General features: G+C 32.2%; 2 protein-coding genes across 2 annotated transcripts in view; both read right to left on the reverse strand.

The window, feature by feature from the left end:
- Positions 1 to 2,804: 2,804 nt before the first annotated feature.
- Positions 2,805 to 8,963, reverse strand: LOC117109058. The gene is made up of 4 exons (XM_033251286.1): positions 8,815 to 8,963; positions 4,813 to 4,965; positions 4,080 to 4,202; positions 2,805 to 3,123 (listed from the first exon to the last, which is right to left on the reverse strand). Exons 2-4 carry the CDS (start codon positions 4,963 to 4,965, stop codon positions 3,058 to 3,060), a joined length of 342 nt encoding a protein of 113 aa, XP_033107177.1. The 5' UTR covers positions 8,815 to 8,963; the 3' UTR covers positions 2,805 to 3,057.
- A 9,920-nt stretch (positions 8,964 to 18,883) lies between these two features.
- The window catches only part of LOC117109061, an 8,456-nt gene continuing 6,193 nt past the window's right edge, over positions 18,884 to 21,146 (reverse strand). The window contains exons 5-6 of the mRNA XM_033251295.1: positions 20,339 to 20,413; positions 18,884 to 19,782 (exon numbers count right to left, since the gene is read on the reverse strand). Of these exons, the coding sequence (XP_033107186.1) occupies positions 19,627 to 19,782; positions 20,339 to 20,413 (231 nt within the window). The 3' untranslated portion in view covers positions 18,884 to 19,626. The remainder of the gene's footprint in view (positions 19,783 to 20,338; positions 20,414 to 21,146) is intronic.

The raw sequence follows: 21,146 nt of genomic DNA on the forward strand, positions 1-21,146 counted from the left end.
TAGTCAAATTATATCACCTCATCATCGTAACCCTGTCTCTTATACACATCTAGATGTGTATAAGAGACAGTATATATACTGTATATATAGTATATATATATCACCATAAAAATATAGCATGCATAAATACATTCATTAAATCAACTTTCAAATATAGGCTAATTATAGAATTATTTATAACGAATTGAATTTTGAAGTAGTATACAAGTAATGATGGGCCTCCATAACTAGCTGAAAAATAAACACCAATTTGCTATATTAGTACATAATTAAAATGCTTATATAAATTAATTCTTTAGTGCTAATTGCATTCTGTACTGTAATTGGTGTTTACACTCCTGGATGTCAGGGAATAAATTTGTTTTACATACCATGACTATTATTATAATAGTGGTGGTAGAATTAGCGTTATCCAGGGCCGCGACGAGGGCGCTTCTACCACACCCCAATACTGTACTGTGGATATTTTATACATCACTGCAAACATTTAAGGCAAAGAAGTGCAGGCGGATCCAGACCTTCGGAAGGTTAGGGAGAGAAAATGATTGCAACTTAATGAATAATGATGTTATTTAAAAGGGACTAAATAATCGGCAGCTACCTATGGCAGGGTTTGACTTATTTTTATGTTATTGAGATAAATACGTTATTTTAGATTAGTTTTAGAAATAGTATAATAATAGTGCATAATCTTTTTCGAAATGTTGACTTATGTTGTGTTAATAAAAATGTTCTTACGAAGCTGGATATACCGGTGATACATTCAAATCCCCCTCCCGAGTAATATTACCATTATTTGCCAGAATTAAATTCTCTTGACCGGTTATAAAGTATATACACCAAACATATAGTAACTCAGAGTTTTAGTTGTTCGATTAGAAAACATTTGTAGGTCTTTTTAAGTCATTGTAAACTTTAACTTCAACCAAACATGATATGTTTTGTAGTTTTGGATAATTTTTTTTATTCTGTGTTGATTTAATTTGTTTAGAATTGTCATGTATAACATCATCTAGTTTTTAATTAAACAATATTGCTTCGCTAAACCTTTTTGGATTGTGCGTGGTATTTTAACAACTTATGGCTTTTGTATAACTTTTTTAAAGTCTGAAATTTCGAGTGCGATGATATTCGTTTGCTTAAGATATTTTGCTCACTTTCAACCAGGGATATATTAATCCAACATTTGTTTTCCATTTGACAGAACAACCACAAATTACGCTCTCTTCCCTCACGACCCCGCCCTCTACTTTTCTCCATTTGTAAGTATGAAGCCCTGGGATTCTACCTGCGCGATTAGTCAGGATGAACCCATGGATCTACGCCGCCTATGGCTGGGCAAAAAATAGTGTTGTAAACTGAGAAGGGTTAAAGATGGACAAGAAGAAGCAGCTATCTAACAAATTAAGAGATATGAGAACAGTGTTAGAATATGCTGCCAGAATTGTAGCATGTAGGTCTTACTTAGGAGAGGTGTAGCTGCGTTGAGAGCATTCGTGTATGCACGATCGTTTTGGATGAGGAGTAGGCCTACTCTATACATCGTATTAAAATTCCTTAAAATTTCAAATCTTAAACCTCTTCAAACTAGAAGATGGCACATTTGCTAGAGATTTTACTCCAAAGAGCACGCTTTAATGTTTCCCTATCTCTCGGTATGGTTTGGTATGACCTTACTAGCATTCACGTCCTCATCATCATGATTATAATAATGATGATTCATCTTAATTTTCATCAGCGTCATCTTTATTTCTATTATCGTATTCGTCGTAGATGACGTCGTCAACATCTTATCATCACCATCATCATCGCCAATATCATCATCATTAGCATGACCATAATAATAGTAATAATAATAATAAGATTTATAAAGCGAACAAATCATCATCATGACCATCATCATCATCATCACCTACATCATCATAATTAACATTATTATTACTATCATCATTATGCGCCTTATAAATCCATTGATTGATTGATTGATCATCCCCAATATTAAAATAATCCTTTCACACGGCATAACTGTTCCAGGAATACCGTACAAAGTTCAAAACATAGGTTTAGCAACAACATAATTATCACTCATTGTATTAAAAAAAAACACACGCTAATAGACTATCGGCTTTATTGCGTTCTTTTATTTATATTTTTTTATGATTCATATTATTTTTTCATATAATTTCAATGTATTTCTTATGGTACAACATTAGGCACACGCCCATTAGTTTATTACATTACGTTCACAACTTTAATTTCACACTCAAGGTAAGCTAGGCCAGGTCCATATATTAAACCCTCTGAGTATTCGTCTGGTGTTATACAAGACAAGGTTTGACCGACGTAAATTTACTTTGCCATGCCTTCATTAGCTTTGGCATACTGTATTAATGAAATAATTACTATATTATAAATGATACATCATCAACATCAGTACGGGTATTGGGTTTCGTTTCTAGTCTAAATTGCTTCGTAATGTTCACTAAATATGTTGTGCACCAAAGGAAAATATCATTAATCGGTAAAATCATGAGCAGCTTTTCTGAATTCTTTTAAAAACAGAACGTGGGTGTAATAAATAACTGTACACGTCAACCATCGATCGTCTGCTGTTGCCTATTGACCCCTCGTATCAGAAAACACTCCAGCCATTTACTCGAGGGCTGTTACTTTTTGATCCACCATAAGAACGCTATAAAATAGACATGATAAGTGAAAGACAATTTAAGTACTCTTTTCGTACAATTGAACTTACACCCTAGAACATTTGGTAATTTCCCTGACAAGTCATTTTTGTTATTGCACAATAAGTCGGTGTGCATGAGGTTTTTATTTATTTATTTTACTCTTTGTCTAAGTTCATCGGATAACAAAATTTAATAGCACAACGCCATTCAAGTTTCAGCCCTTTTAGAGAATGTCCATAAAGCGTCCCCCAGAACTGTGGTGAGTCATCTACGGATTTCAATGACCATTTTTGTGTTTAATTCTGATAACGCATTGATTTTATTATTTGAATGCGTAGAGATATGATGACAGGAAACCGTAATTTCCTATTTACATCCCTTTTGTATTGTCGTCTTTGAATTCAAGATCATAAGCACGTTTTCCGAACGGCGCCCCCTTGTGGAATCGAAGTTTCAATGTATTTCTTATGGTACAACATTAGGCACACGCCCATTAGTTGATTACATTACGTTCACAACTTTAATTTCACACTCAAGGTAAGCTAGGCCAGGTCCATATATTAAACCCTCTGAGTATTCGTCTGGTGTTATACAAGACAAGGTTTGACCGACGTAAATTTACTTTGCCCTGCCTTCATTAGCTTTGGCATACTGTATTAATGAAATAATTACTATATTATAAATGATACATCATCAACATCAGTACGGGTATTGGGTTTCGTTTCTAGTCTAAATTGATTCGTAATGTTCACTAAATATGTTGTGCACCAAAGGAAAATATCATTAATCGGTAAAATCATGAGCAGCTTTTCTGAACTCTTTTAAAAACAGAACGTGGGTGTAATAAATAACTGTACACGTCAACCATCGATCGTCTGCTGTTGCCTATTGACCCCTCGTATCAGAAAACACTCCAGCCATTTACTCGAGGGCTGTTACTTTTTGATCCACCATAAGAACGCTATAAAATAGACATGATAAGTGAAAGACAATTTAAGTACTCTTTTCGTACAATTGAACTTACACCCTAGAACATTTGGTAATTTCCCTGACAAGTCATTTTTGTTATTGCACAATAAGTCGGTGTGCATGAGGTTTTTATTTATTTATTTTACTCTTTGTCTAAGTTCATCGGATAACAAAATTTAATAGCACAACGCCATTCAAGTTTCAGCCCTTTTAGAGAATGTCCATAAAGCGTCCCCCAGAACTGTGGTGAGTCATCTACGGATTTCAATGACCATTTTTGTGTTTAATTCTGATAACGCATTGATTTTATTATTTGAATGCGTAGAGATATGATGACAGGAAACCGTAATTTCTTATTTACATCCCTTTTGTATTGTCGTCTTTGAATTCAAGATCATAAGCACGTTTCCCGAACGGCGCCCCCTTGTGGAATCGAAGGCCTTTTGATGGGTTTCGCCTTACTTCCCTCACAATTTCATCAGCTTCATCTCCGAGTTCGTATGGGTCACGTTTTGCACTTAATGAACCGCTCCTGTAAAAACCATTCTGTAAAGAACAATTACATGCTATTACATTTAAATCATTTGTAAACGTTTGAAAATTGAGATTCTAGCCATATTATGTGATATGAAATTTTCCTGCAATTGAAGAAAACATGGCATAATTTTTACGAGATGTTTTGATATCAATATGGTACTATTTAAGATCGTTAATCCCATGACGTTAAGCTATCATAAGTATAGATCATTGAAATAACACAGCCTCATCAGGGTACAGTTTCCCTGGCCTTATTAATAAGTACAAAACAACAAAGACATTGTCTTTAAATATTTAGGACTTATAGTGATTATTTGAACTTATTGAAATTCCCACATGGATATCAATATAAACAATTCATGTTTACATTGATTTTGCTTCAGCTTTCTTTATGTGATACTTTAAAAAGGCGATGGTAAAGGTTATTCACAAAAATATGTTCAATTCAGAAATAATGTATCATTATTATTATTATTATTATTATTATTATTATTATTATTATTATTATCATTTTATTATTATTATTATTATTATTATTATTATTATATTATTATTATTATTATTTTTATTATTAATATTATAAAGAAATTATACTGACAGAGTTGTACACCTGACTTACTTGACCAAGAGTTCCACTGGCAAAACCAAAACGTGCATTAGGGTTGAGCATCCCATTATAACTTCCTCGCCTATAGTCATCTGATGCCGCATTTACAAATTCAGAACATAATACCATGGCTAAAATCACTGCAAAAACACATTCCTTATGCATCTGGAAAGAAATATACAAAAAAATTATATTTATTTTATTGTTTTAACTTATTTTATCTCAAAAATCTTTATAGACGGTAACCCTTTCAGCAAGGCTGATATTCAGGGACCTTTTATGTATTTGATAAACCTCTTTGGATCCTACCTCGTCTGTTATTGTATAGGCCTAATACTGTATGCTTATGGACGGTGTGTATTTTGATTTCTGTCCCTAGTGAGTACTTTTGGGAAGTTAGTTCTGTTTTGATTTTTGTTTTTGTTTTTTCTTTCTTTTTTTTCGTACAAGAGGGTAATAAAAACCGGATTACCGACATATTATGTAATGTATCGATCAATCAATATAATTTCAACAATAATATACTATCAATTATGTCCATTATACTGTGTATATTGATTATTAATGTATAATAGACTTGATGTAAACATATAAAAAATGTAAAGTACACAAGTCTGTAGGCCTATAATGTAAAAAATACAATCAATAATTCTATATATATATATATATATATATATATATATATATATATATATATAAACAAACAGATAAATAACAATAATATTAACAGTTCTCAAATAGGAACATGATATCATAATCGTATCAAGCATTGTCCTGCAACAGAAACCTCCCTTTCGATTTTTATGAAAAAAAAAGTGTCTCCGACAGGATTAAAATCTACAAACTCTCAATAATACCGTTAGACCACAAAGACCCAACGAGATCTAGCCCTAAAGAACTCTCATACAATTGACATGTAATGCAGTATGGTTATGCTAGAAAAGCTAATAGGTCGCAGATTTGAAATTATACTAGATAATATTCAAATTAGGAATAGGCTGGACATCCGCTATAATAATTGCCTTAATATCTTCATTTTATTCTCCGAGTAGGCCTATAATAGGTTTGTATAACCTTCACAATTTTTTCCTATTTTACAGTATTATACTGTACTTGTATATTTATTTTGCTTTATTTTTCGTATACCTCTATAATTGTGGTTCAATTCTCTGTGATCGTACAGGACACACGTTAGACTGGATTCAAAGCATCCAAAATGTCATCAAGTACAATACTTTAGTAAAACATTTTACACACAAACGGTACGAAAAAAGAAAGAAGTGTTGCAGTAATGTGTAGAACAGTAAAAATCGTCTTGGCGGCGTACATATTTTATATGTTATTAAATTTAACAAAATCTTTGAATATTTAAATAATATATCAATAAGTAAGGATGAAAGCCTATGGCCAAAACCTTTTCTTGTTTTGTTCAAATAAATATGGAAATTTGAATCCTCTAGCTTTTTTCGTTAAGGTATATATGGTGTGTAAATGACTTTTTCTGAAAAAAATAGTTCATAGCCAGCTACCGGGTTACACTAATGAAGGCTATATAGTAAGTAAACAAATATTTAGTATACACAGTCTAATAGACATACAAAACTAATTAGACAGTGATAGCAATATGTATGTTAATACACTTTGGAAAAATCTAGATGATCTTCCTTTAAATGCGTCAGATCTAAATTTTCCCATTATTGGTAGACCTATTGGTCGTAATTGAATTTGCCATTTATCTCTATTCGCAATTGGTAGATTTATTTTACAAAATGAATGAGTGGCATAGACAATTCTAATTTAAACGGCACTCTCGCTTCTATTTAATTTTAGACTTTGAATTAGAAATGAAATATGATATTAACTCTCGAGAGGCGATGGCGTATCTTCTTTCTGCTCTATGCGATATTGACTTCAAACCTATCTGGATTTTTAAAAGATCATTTTTCAACTAAAGACATCCTTATATCTTTATTTCGATGTGACAGTACTAAATAATAGTAATATAGGGCTATTTATTTGAAATTCTGAAAGTAATGATATTTGAAGAATATTAAGTAATTTAAACTAGGCCTATGTATTTTCAACTGCATTTTCTTAATAGAAAGCAGACTGGATATATACACAACATTCCTAAATACAGATTTGCAGCAACATTTTGTATATAATTGAACATTCACTTCGAACATTTTCTGAAGTAAAAAAAAATCCATTAAATTACGTCCGTTCATCAGACATAAGTACTGAAATTAATACAATTGTCAATCCGTCACTTAATGTTAATAAACGATTTAACTTATGATATCGTTTATTATAAAATGTAATAGAATATCATGTTGAAATTTGGTTGCAAATCACTGTTAGCATGTCGTCTTGAATTTCCAGATTGATTCAACACTCGAGCCATTACCTCGGTCAATATGTCATATCTTAAATTAATATTGAATTTAATTTGTCATTGGGGTTTCCTCGGTTTATCTTTACTTATGTCAACTTTTGACGATCGTATATAATAGCAGTGCGGTTAATGAAGTAAAATGATTTATTATGACCGCATATTTTATATCAAAAAGTAATTAAAAAGTCAAAATATATAACATCGTGGTCTTACAGTAACTGAATAAGCTTAAATATTTATAATTCACTTGTATAATAATCGAATAAGCCAAACAAACTTTATATAATAATACTATACTAAAGACAACAACAACAACAACAGCCGACAACAACAGCCGACAACAACATGGATGGCCAATATCAAGAAAAAAACCAGATTTTTCACACACGGGTCTATGCACGCACTTGCTCAAAAACGCACCGAATGGCGGAAATTAGTGAGATGCGCGATGTCTAACGACGACTAGCGTTCAAGAAGAGATACTCGAAAGATATAACAAATTTTATCTTATGATTATTGAACAAAGTTTTTATCATGATCGAATAAAAGATGAATAATTAAACAATTCAATATTTTATAATTCAATGATTGTTAAATATGCCTACAAAAAACTAAAGTAACCGCATCATTCTATAATACAGTTTATAGAATACACATTTGTTGAGATTTGAAAAACGTCTATTTTTAGTAAATTTTATTGAGAAAATCTTCCTCGTTATTTAATAGACAAACCCAATAATAGGCTACCTCTCCTGATTCTTTAGTTGGTAATCAATTTAAGGTATTTTGTAGTAAAGCGTATCTAAATCGGTAAGAACTACTTTTGTTCGATCCTTTTCAATGAGCCATTCAATAATTTAATACATTTTTTGAATTTTTTCCCCAATTTTTTGTAGACAATGCATCTTTAGACATAATCGTAGTACGATCAACGAAAATGGTGAAAATGTCGAAACATCTTTAGGTGAATTTGTTTACAAGCTATAATAATAATAATAATAATATGTCTAGTATAAATTTTCCATTATTTTTTTTCGCCAAAGTGAAATCTGTGAAAATTTATATTAGCTGCAAATACGAAAACAATATTGTTATTTCTTTGAATAATTTAATTTCGACCCATTAGTATAGTTATGTTATTTTTTTTTTATTTTATAATAGTTCGGGCAAACAAGTAAAATAAATATCAAAACATTACATTAATAAACAATGAAAAACAAGAGAGAAAAAGAAAAGATTAACTGACATAGCCCTGAGGAGGCCAAATAGCGCTTGCTAATAGTAAAAGCCTTTTCAACAACGCAATCAAAACGAACAGATATCAATGAATTACAGCATTTGAAATATGTAAGGCATATTTTTCATGGAATTATTGATCTACTATAAGAAAAATCATATGATGTTTTACTCACACTCTATGTTTCGCAAATGTTCCGTTCGCTGTCTCAATAATTGTATTGGATCAACAAAAATAAATGTCAATGACAAATATCGTAGGCCTGTAACACTGTTCCTAATAGTAATAGCTGGTGTGCTGATAGGTAAATACGAAAGTATCTATCAGAAATTTAAAAAAATACTGAGTACCAAAACAATATTCAACAACAACTTAAACTTACCTTTCCTAAAATGTGTTTCTTTTGGGTTAGTGCTGTAATGAGTTTCACGTTGTGTAGTCGTCGCTAGTGGTGTTGCCTTTGTGACGAGTTCACTACATTTATCTTCTCTTATAAAGGGTGTGAATGCAGCAGTAGAACACGAAAGTTCTAATTTACGACTAGATTACGTCACGGAGAGCTGCATCCACGCTTCGTGCTTACTGAGTCACTTTCCATTGGCTGTTCAATTCAGTTCCACAACACACAACAATTCCCAATGCATGGGTACACGGTGCTTCCTTTTATTTTTTGAAATATGAATCGTGGCAAAACTTCCATTAAGAATCTGCATAATGTTTGCTATACACTTCTTGGATCTAGGTAAAGCAAAGCAAGCAGCTACGCCCATTGTCCATGACTCCGGGTTACACTGCTTACCGTAATGTAAATACACTAAATTGATTTCTGAACCTGAACATCAGAATCGTTTTCTAACTTAAGCATTATTATCCATTTTGGGTCTACTTCATCGAACGTTACACTACACCTGTTTAAATCTCTATAAAACAAAACAAAACATTGCAGACGGCAATGATTGAAGATTATATCCTAACGCCTCTCGCAATCGAGCAATTTATGCAAAAGCTGTTTTCATCAGGGCTGGTAGCTAAGAAGAAAAGGTGCTTGTTTAGTTTCTGACTTGTTTTGTGGCTGATCTGAACAGTTAATCGCACTCGAGCGATTTACGATAAGCTTTTTCATAAAAACTGGTAGCACGAGGTAATGTGTTATTCTTTGATAAGCCATGTTTTTTTTTACATAATACAATTATTATTCAATCATACTTTAATGTGTAACAGTATTTGGCAAATACTTGCACTGCTGTGACGTAGAAAATTAAGCTTGGATTGAATTCACTTCAATTTTGGATTCACTGCAATCTTTATGATATTGTAATGACACTATTTTTTACTTGGTAATGTACATAAATCCGCTGATTATCACTGAATGTATACGTGGATTTCGCGGGTAATTAAGAAGTTACACAATGTTTTGACAGGTAATTTAACTGACATTGTAAATCAAAATGTCTGTGCTTGAGTTTTCTTGTTTTTTTTTTTTCTTGTTTTTTTTTAATTTGGATTCTAGTGCTGTTTATAGAAAGTTCAAAATCACTAAGTTGCTTAAATGCGTTGAAGGTACGAAATAACGATCTAACTTACCAAATTTATCTAGCATTCTTACATCTTATTCACAATAGCGTCTAAGCGGAACCGTCAGCAAAAAGTAACCCGGGCCTATATTTTATTTGTTTTGCTGGCATTGTTACATAGAAACTAATATACGGTACTTAATGTTCGAAATATTATGTTCTATAATAAATCATCTTACGTAACAGGTCATTTCGGCTCAAAACCAACTCTGAACAGACGATAACTCAACAAAAACGAACTTGAGCCAGACGACAACTCGAACCAAAACCAACTCGACCCAGACGACAAAACTCGGATAATAAATGTTATAAAATTGAATTGAAATGTATATAGAATTCCACACCGATGTTAACATTTTGATAGATTTGATTTATTGATCTTATTTTATATTGAGTTTTTATTGCATTGTATTTATAGTACTTTATTTTTATATTTTTTCTGTATAGTTTTGTGATTGCATTATGTTTTACAGGAGGGCCTATGATCGTCAGCATACCGCTGTTTTGGGTCACCCTAGGTAAATAAAGTTGAATAAAATAGAAAATAAAATACAAAAAAAAATCATTACTGAAGTATGTATATTATTATTTGTCCAAATCATTCGTTTTAGTATTTCTAACGTGTATTATTTAATATTATGAATATATAATATATATATGAAACGCTTGTATTTTTTAACATATTTATATGTCAAAATTATTCGTATTGACATTTATAACGTGTTAAATAATATTTTTCGTCTATAAATATAGCGTATTCTGTTAATGATTCCTAATAATTTTTGTTTAATGTATCCGTACTGTTATTTTATCTAACTTATGTATTCGTTTTATCTGTTTCTAACGTTATTTGCGTAATATTTTTGGACATAATGTTTTTCTTTATTCATATAGACGTCTTTTTGTTATATGTGTAATAATTTCTAACTAATTAAATTAAATATTTATAAAATTGTATTTGAGTAAGGCCGAACATAATACTATTATAAACGTATTAAATCCATCATAACATAATTCTTAATTTGACGTAATATTTTCGGACATAATTTTTTTCTTTATTCATATAGACGTCCTTTTGTTATATGTGTAATAATTTTTAACTAATTAACTTAAATATTAATGAAATTGTATTTGAATAAGGCCGAACATAATACTATTATAAACGTGTTAAATCCATCATAACATATTTCTTAATTTAACTGACATTTTAAATCAAAATATTTGTGCTTGAGTTTTCAGGTTCTTTCTAATTTCGATTCTCTAGTGTTGTTTATGGAAAAGTTCAAAATCACTAGGAGGCTTAAATACGTCGAAGGTGAGAATTAACGATTTAAGTTTATATTATTTTCCAAATATTTCTAGCATGTTTGCATCTTGGTCGCAAAAGCGTCTAAGCGAAACCGTCAGCAAATAAGTAACCTTGGCCTATATTTGATTTGTTTTGCTGGCACATATCAAGACGCCAATATACTTAATGATCAAAATATTTTATATGTATATATGTTCTATAATAAACCATCTTACATAACATAGATATATATTAATGTCAAATAAAAGGTTTATTTATATAGCACATATATGCCTATAGGATAAAGATATATAGGAAAATAAATTCTGAACTCTGAAAGGTAGCTTTATTCTCATAAATATGTTGGTTGCATGTGTGATCGAAATATTCGTGAGCAATGCAAGATATAATTTCATTATAGGCCTACGTCAACTTTTTTATCTGTTTACTTATGCCGTTCAACTATATATTGAATATCATATTATTGTTATTTATTAATTTATAGATAAAGTATTACCAAAAAATGAATTACTTTTTGTTTTGAAATAAAAAAAACCCAATATACCACGTATGGTATATTGGAAGATGATTCTAGATAGTAGTTAAACACTGCAAGCACAGCTTGGGTCACGCTCCCTCCGAGACTCCTTCGTTTAGTCTCCCGGTCCACGAACATCCCATTATAAAGTTGAAAGGTTATACAATAGGACCTTAATAAGAAAAACTAAATTAACCAAGACATTTACGTTTAAAGGAACCATAAATTTCATTAAAATGTTTGGGAAAATGTTGATGAACATCACTAACTTTACAAATTCAAATTCAGATCTTCACATTATAATGTGCCTATAGGCTTGTTGCTTATCACGGTAAAACATATGAGCATACAATCATGTTCGAGTTAAAGGAAAACATATTCAATAGCTAAAAACATAGTTTCTTTCTTTAGCTTGTTTTTGAAGTTTAAAATATCATATATTTTTCTAGATAAATATAAATTAATATATATGATTTTTTTAAGCGTAGGATTGTTTGAAATTAACCACGGAAATTCTTGAAAGTTTTCGTTTATCTAAATGCTTGGGATCATCATGTTTACAAGAAAAATAATGGTTCCATCAGCAGGCAGCAACAACTTAAAGGTTACATGCATGAAACGTTCGATAAATATTCAACATGAATTAAAAAGTCCAAAGATTTACCCTCGAAGGCCTATACATAAAAATGTTTTTCTTTGATCTGTTTCTGGTTGAGAAGTTATTAATTAAATTTTGAGAGGAATTCTCAGACTTTTTTGGCAGACGGACATTTTTAACGAAACCAATTACTTAATCGAACACACTTAAAAAAGAGGAAAATACCGGTAGATGAAATATGTTATCAATGATTTAGACATTTTAATTATATTAGCACTAAATAACATCAATTACAGTGAATATTTTTCAAATACTTGATAACCTCATCTAGAGAAAGACGTTTAAAGAAAATTGGGGAAAAAATGTAATTGCCCAATGTATTTTTAACATTCACGTTGGCGTTTCGATATTGCTCATCAGTGGTTGAATGATTGGATAAGATGGTTGCAATCAATATGGTCAATAATAAAATCAGCCATGGGGTAAGATTTTGTTTTTACTTTTTATGGCTGGAATAAGTACATCGTGTTTGTCATTAAAATTATGTGGATTCTCCTAACTTGGGCGATGATTACACCAAAATATAATATAATTAGATCTGGTTTCACTGAAGTGTGGCCATTAAACAAACTTTCAGATTTTGGAGATAAATCGAAGAAGTAATTCATCCTAAAGGCCACACCAACCCCGCCCCTGTATGAGAATCAATTAAACTATAATTATTACTCTAGATCTAAAACTAATACTATCTAATATAATCTATAATACTAATAAAACTAATAATGTAATTATAACACAAAGAACAGGATATTAGAGATAGATCCTATTTTAAAGCTATGCGTTTAACACAAAAGATTTCACGCCACACGTTTGCAATCAATAATAATAATAATAATAATAATAATAATAATAATAATAATAATAATAATAATAATAATAATAATAAATGATGAGAATTATACAAGAAAAGTAAATGTAGCAAATTATTAGTTAATTATACTTAAATTAGCTCTGGTCTTGAAATAGAAAAATGATGGCATTGTACCCCGTCGAGGCCATATTTTCAATTATTCCTAAGTGTGCATTTTCGCTTGTGTCTTTGAGCAAGGTGCTTTATCTGAGTTGCTTCTCTCCACCCAAGTATAAATGGGTACCTAGTTTGGAAAGCCTGCTACTGCGCCAATATGGCAGACGACATACTTTAATTTATGAGTAGTTTTCTATTCCGGAATTACTACGGACGCTAGCCTTCACTGAATGCTTTAGCCACGATGTTTTTAGTCCACGATGCGTCTTTCCCCAAGCGGTAGCAAAATCTTTATAGTAATTCGTCGACCTTCTTTAAATCCAAATGCCGCTGGTGGTCGATAGACAGTATACATGTTCACGCTTCGGATTAACCTGGCGTCTTATTCCTACTACTGTAGCAGTCTTGATTTCAATACACTCAAATTCACTTTTCTGATCATGGTTTCTTCTATTATTTTGATCTCCATAGTCTGTGCTACTGATTTTTGTCTGTCTTTTTCCTCTGACCAAATCACTCAATCCATTAAAATGTACGCATATTGTCTTTCATTTTTTAAACGTGGCCTCCATTCAGTTACTCTTCTTTAGTTTGTGTATTACAGTTAGTACCTAACCTAACCATGCCCATTCGTGTTATCCCTATCATTGTAGGTTTCATTGCTTTGAACTTATTTCTGCTCCATTCGTTTTTATCACGTCTCAGCTCCATGTCTGGTAAAATACATTGGTTTTAATTCAACGATAATTAATAAATTTTAAATCACTTTAATTGATAACGTTAACTAATAATGTCGCCAAATATTTATTAATTTAATCATTTACGTTATAACCTAAACTTAAATCCACAGTACCGCATTTAACGAAGTTCAACATTTGAAAAAATTCACACATAATAGCTCATTTTCTTAAGCAAAATTAAAAAAAAAATGCTGGTACCATAAAAATTACAAGAAGGAAGGCCTCTCCTCGCTACACGCTTTCCTAGTCTCTGAAACGTTGATTGGTCGGCCAATTTGGAATGCATTCACGAATGTGTCGCAGTAGAATAATTTCTCTATGGTAGCGACAGTGTAGCGACTTTGCAGAAATCAAGTCGTTAAGCCTAGGCCTACTCACTGCGCAATTATAGGGAGAACGCAACGTCAAGACGCACGTGCACGGTGCAACAGATCCTTTTTTAATGACGACCCGGTCAGATTGTCACCGACAATTAGCAGACGATGTCGCTAGTTTAGCGCTCTCAGGGAGCGCAGTTGGACTCGTCGTACGACCGTCATGTGACGCAGAGTTCCTGGCTTTATTTAAACTTCTAGCATGGAGATTATCTTAGTCACAGTGCTACAAACTCTCATAAAGAGAATAGAATAATTTTCATATTTGTTTGAAGAACCTTTTTTAACATTATTAATGTATTTGATTAATACAGGCTCAGGTACATTGATGTTCAAATAACCATGTCATGTAGCAACATATTGTGACAATTTATATAAGTACAAATCGATTATATATTATTATTATCACCGTCGTCATCAACGTTATCACCATCGTCATCATTATCATTATTATCATAATCATAAAATTCACCTTTGTTTCGTGAGAAAAATCTGTAATTCGCTACGCGTTGGTGTAAGAAGCATATAGGTAAAGATTCCTTATAACGCATTAAATTTAGTTAGAGTAAGAACTACTATTCAGTTACAAACACTGGGGTCTCATAAAAATGCTATCTTTGATCAATTGAAACATTCCTAATTTGTATTCATTATTAGAGGCACGTCTTTGATAATATGTTGCACTGCGTCATTCGAAATTAAGGTTTATGAAATATCTTCAACATTCTTATCATTTTATCAAGCACTGCAGGCAATAATTCTAGGTTATATATTAGATCTATATATTAGGTATATTATATTATATTGACAATCGTGAGGCCAAAATTAATTTTAAGTTTCGTTCTTTATTAGAACATTGTCAAGAATGAATATAGTCCGTGATGTTGACAATACTTAACTACCAGAAATCAGAAAACAAAAGATAAATTCTGACCAATCAGAAAAGGGTTGGGGGAGTTGAAGTGTTCAAATACAGGAAAAACCAGTGCGATTGTGAAGGATAAAAATTTGTGGTTATTAAATCGGGACTTAAAATCACCAGTTTCGTAATATAAAATAATGTCCAGCTTCACAAATATTGCAGAATAACAGATATACCACATTGTGAGCATCACAACTAAGACAGGGGAGACGAATAGTGCAACCAGAATGAGACATAGTAATAGAGTTAGTGGTGGTGATACACTTACAAATTCGATATCCAGGCTTGTGGCATATATGGTATTACTAACGGTCCTAGAAGATGAAAGTAAGCGGGAAGAAGATAGAATAGATTTGAGATTGGGTGGTTGGCGTTTGGCGTTGAAAAATTAATAGTTTTTATAGATGGGTGGTGCTCAATAGATTGAAAGCCTTGTTGAGTTTATTAGCTAGTTTGGAACAACTGGGACTGAAATCAATGACTAAGGGTATGCGTTCAGTCATGGGCTTAGTGCTAGGAGTGAGTCTAGATCTAGAAAATCAACTAGCTCTAGAGGTTTGCTTGAGGATAGATTTGAGAGATAATCATAATCGTCATCGTTTGTTGTTGGAGCAAAGTAAATAATCAAATTATGTATATATATTCATATATATATATTTATATTATATTAAATCGTCGCTCACATCACGAACTAACACAATTAAATTCAATTTTGATACTTGGAGTATGTAATGTACTATCTTATGTGACATTATTCAGTGGACCTTTCGGTGATTTACTTCCAATCCGACTTTTAGCTTTAATCAACTGTCTTCTTTTCATGTGTTCTAACTCATTGCCTCGATACAGCTAATCTATTCTAGCGCAATGCCGTGATATAGCACTGCCTCACTCCCTCACTTGGGTTTAAATTGATGTCTCGCTCCCTTTCCTCTGCTGCTTTATGTTCTATCCTACTGCCTCACTTCCTGAAGATTATTTTTATGGGTGAAAATGTACTTGAAAATGGGCTCGTGTGATGATAGGCCTACTTTTTTACACACTACCAGTTCGAAGATGCAGTAGATTGTGACATACAAACCAATGATCATTACCTAAACGCGCATTAATATCACCAAGGTAAATACAAATGTTTGCGATTACATACTTGAATGGAGCGGAAAGTTACGTAATTCTGTCATTGATGGAATGCGATTACTCTAAAGGTGCATTGAGACTTCGGTGAATTCCACTTCAACGTTTTTTGTCCAGAGTGTTTACCTATCTAAAGGAACCCGCTCCTATAGTCAGAGATAGTAGCAATATCAATGTCTGACAAGTGATCTCAATACAATAAACATTCTCCGTTCGAAATTCTCCAATCCTTCGCGAATTTCAAACGTTCAGTTACTTTCCTTGGATATATGTGTACTATATTTCTCTTGGTGGTGTAAACGGTCGTAGCTACGCAGGCTGCTGACCAGTTTTAAGTTTAGCCGGTGATGTTTACTCAACAATTCTTAAGACCTCTCCAAATTGGATGAACATAGTCTGGAAGATCCAGGTACATAATAACTCTGCCGGAGCAGCAGTTCCTTTCCAAATATTTCTTAGCAATGACGTTACGAGAGACACGTGTAGATGTGTGGAACATTTTAATTCAATAATTGTATAAACGTTTAATTCATTGTTTGGTTAGTTTTCGTTAGATTGTTTCTTTTTATGTTTCTTCTCAATAATTTAGACCTCAATGGAATAAGTTTGTCATTTTGGTATTAATTGATAATTGTCAATTAGACCTAATTTTATTTTTTTAAGATTTAATTTTCTTAACTCATTACGTAATATTAATAAAAATGTGTATCTTCCTTACTGATGAAAGGTGAAAATTTCTATCAACAGCAGAATAAGACACTGAAGTGACCATACCCACTTGTTCCAACGTTTGTTTACGCATAGGCCTATCTTGTGCCTGATCGTGTACCTTAGTATACGACAGGGAATTGCAATGTTCTGACATTAACATTTTGATTAAGATCTATGTCTTTTGGGACTGAAGCTAAAGTCACCATATCGAAGCAAATATAATTCAACTCACCTCTGTGTTTAATTGAATTGGTTCAAAATTAATCTAAGCAGCTTACAAGTAATGGTTAGGCCTACTTGAAATATAAAATGTATACAGTTGATGTCTCTAGTGACTAAATATTATGTGCCGTTGATAAGAGTTAAGCGATATGTATGCTGTAAGGTAGTTCGTCTGTAAACTCTACACATTAATCAAGAAGGTAGAAATGATTAGCTTAGCACCTATATCGTATTGACTTAGGAGTACGAGACAAAACTGACGAAGCGTCTCGTGAAAGAATACGAGCCGAAAAGGCCTACTTTGTAACATCATCATCTCATTGACGTTTTCTGTACACTTTGTTTATCAAGCCTTGAAATGGTGTATTCTCTGGTACCAATTACCGGGCGACTGGGCGTCATACATGTAACTTATTACAGTATGCCTTCATTAATTGTAATGGAACATAATTATTATGATTGATTTTTAATTTTTAAATTCGAGTTGATTTTGTACAATTAATTCCGCCAATGGAAGATGAATTTTCTTGTTTTTATTATTTTTACGAGGACAATAAAAGTTATCTATTCTGTCTATCATCTGTCTATTACCTCCTAATGAAGATTAAAGGTTGCTATTCACATACTGATGATGATTATGGTGACGACAATGATGACGATGATGATGCTGGTGGTGGAGGTATTGATGATTATTAATATGACAATGATTATGGTGATGGTGGTGGTGGTGATGGTGGTGATAATGTAGTCCAAAAAATTAAAAACGTAGGGTGATGATAATGTATAATGCTAAATTAAGGCGTAAGCATTGTAAAACAAAAATGCAAACTTTCGTAGTAACCAAAACTATATGAAACTCAGAATTATTATTGTAGAATGATGAGAAATGCTTCTCATGTTAAAAAAAAAATAATATGCTTACTGTTTACCAACAGCAAGACAATAGGCTACGTAGAATGTAGTGGTGACGAGAAGGTACTGTAGGATACAGTAGAAGAGTAAATTTCTTTGATAAACTGTAGGCATCAATCCCGCATTATTCATTGTTTTATACCATATTTCAAATAATCTACTTTTATTACAATAACTGAATGGAATAGGAGTCCAAACCCCTTTAGGTCGGTTGCAAATCTTAGTCGGTTTAAGAAAGTGTTTGAAGATAAGGTAGTTAACAGTTAACCAAAGACGATTGATAGATGGATTTCCTGACTAAGCTTGATTTAGTTTCAGAAGTTTCAAATTGTCATTTTCTTTGTCTGGTTTTATTTCCTATCAAATACATTTTGCTGCCTTTATACCAATTTAAAATACCTTTTTTTTGGGGGTGAAAATATAAGCCGAATAAGTTAATCTTATCTTTATCTTAATTTTTTTTATCTTATATCTAGAATCAGAGCCACATATACGTCAGAAAAAATAGTTCCAGTTTCCTCGGAAGTTCTACCCTTATCAAACGGTTATCTTTATTCCTCTGGTGCCCAATTCCAATACAAAAATGGGGCACCGAAGGGTAGCAAAATGCAAATATGCGTGTAGTACCTGTATTATGACTTTCAACCACCTCTAATTTATTCAAAATAAATCAAACATTGGATTACAAATACATAGAAAAAGGAAGTAAATAAATATACGTATTTTTTTGGGCTCATGCTTACCTCCAACAAGAACTAGCCGAGCTACAGACATGGCGGGCACCCGATAAAAGAGGTGGGGTGTGAGGATCGTGCTATAAAGAATAAATAATTAATAATTATTTGACACAATTTTATTTATTTGTCTTCATTACAAAAGCATTACAGATATTTTATTTATATTTGATATAATTATTTTTACAACTTCTTGTGGATATATGAGATAAAAATTCACCATTCACCAGTCAGACCTTTAAACACAAGAGGCTAATAAACAAATATCATACTTGTACCGACAGAAGATTGAAGCCAATTGGAATTATAATATAATTATTAATATTATGGCAGTCAAATTACAGAGCAGCTTATAGCATAAATCACTCATGAATTGAAATGAGGGATGTAATCCCTCAGACACGTATGCATGCATGTGTTTTATGTAGAGTGTGGTTCGCAGCTAATAGTTGACCACCATATTGGTAGATCGGAGCATAGATTGGAGATCATGGCGTCGGATGTCAGAACAAAATATTCGAGAGGAATCTGTTGACTACCCACAAAATGAAGCACCACGGGGTACTCGTCCACGATCTAATAAGAAAATAAAATAAGATAAACAATTTGGCCATGAATGTGTGAAAACATACGCCTGAGGAAGCATACAATAAAGTACCCAGCAACACAAAACTTTTTTATAGCATTCGCAAAAATGTTGAGGTATAACCGAAAAATAATACAATGTTCTTTAATGTTGCAAAGTTATTTAGTTGTGAATTACGTTATAAATACGAATTCATGGTTCAACAAAAAAAAAAAAAAAAAAAAAAAAAAAAAAAAAAAAAAGGTTTTGTACACCAAACTGTAACGTTATTGTACCTTTTGTCACAGGCCATTGCAAAAGTGTTTAATACATTTGTATTGTTGGCACTCGTGATTTTAAAGTTTTTAAAGATATAATAGGCCTATCAATACATTTCTACGAAATTAATTTAAATTGGTTTGTGTGTGTGTGTGTGTGTGTGTGGGTGGGTGTGTGTGTGTGTCGTTTTGAATAATCAAAATAAATATTTTGTATAACCTTTGCAAAAATCAAATTATGTCTGGTAATAATTTTTTCTGAGGAAAATTCAACATGCAAAGCACACACCTTATAGATGAGCTGGAGCGTGGCAGTCGCCCTGGTAACATAGCACGTTTCTTCATTTCTAACGACCACCATGTCCTAAGGGAATACATCAAGTAACATTTAAATTAGTATAAAACATACTTCAAATATTAGTGAGACTCGTCATTGTGATTCAATATTTCGATCATTTATTAGACGGATGATGATCTAATAAAGATCTAAATATTAAGTCACAATGACGAGTCTTACTATATTTGGGGTATGTTTTACAGTAAGTTATCTGAGACATATCATTGGACCTACTTGGTATTTTTTTAACATTATAAAGGTTTCTTACTTCATAGTTTCAGTAAATGTTCAGTTGGTGTGTCATTACAAATATTGCTAATCCACTATACCCACACACACCCTCTGTAGTGTCATATTTTGTTATACTGTCGCTCCCTTTATGGTCCCTTCCTCTGTAACTGCTGTGATCTTTCACTACTTGAGTACCAAGTTGTATCCATTCCTTTATATATATAAAAGTTTAGTTTTGGCCTTTCTGTTTACTCGTTTAGGCTGTTTATTCTAATCTCACCCAGCCTATTGTTTCCAATCATGCTTCCATGAAATTCTCACTTTATACCATCTAGCTTTTCGTACCCTCACTCACTCGCCACTGAGGAAGGACTAGTGTTGTCCGAAAGCTCTGGTTATATTTCTGGATGTTTACATACGTTTACTTTTTAGCTGTTGCTTATCATTTTTGTATCTCTACTGAGATCTAGCCATTGTTTCCCACAGCATTGTTGTTTTTCAGTATTTTGCCTTTTAATCTATATATATA

Source organism: Anneissia japonica, unplaced genomic scaffold (genome assembly GCF_011630105.1).
Source record: "Anneissia japonica isolate Jap-2015-1 unplaced genomic scaffold, ASM1163010v1 scaffold1863_len523710_cov156, whole genome shotgun sequence".
Lineage (NCBI taxonomy): Eukaryota > Metazoa > Echinodermata > Crinoidea > Comatulida > Comatulidae > Anneissia > Anneissia japonica.

Coding starts and splice junctions, on each gene's coding strand:
- LOC117109058 (XM_033251286.1), bottom strand. CDS start 4,965: ATGCATAAGGAATGTGTTTTTGCAGTGATTTTAGCCATGGTATTATGT. Junction 4,203..4,812: donor CCAGTGGAACTCTTGGTCAA/GTAAGTCAGGTG, acceptor TGTTCTTTACAG/AATGGTTTTTACAGGAGCGG. Junction 3,124..4,079: donor AAGGCCTTCGATTCCACAAG/GGGGCGCCGTTC, acceptor CGATTCCACAAG/GGGGCGCCGTTCGGAAAACG.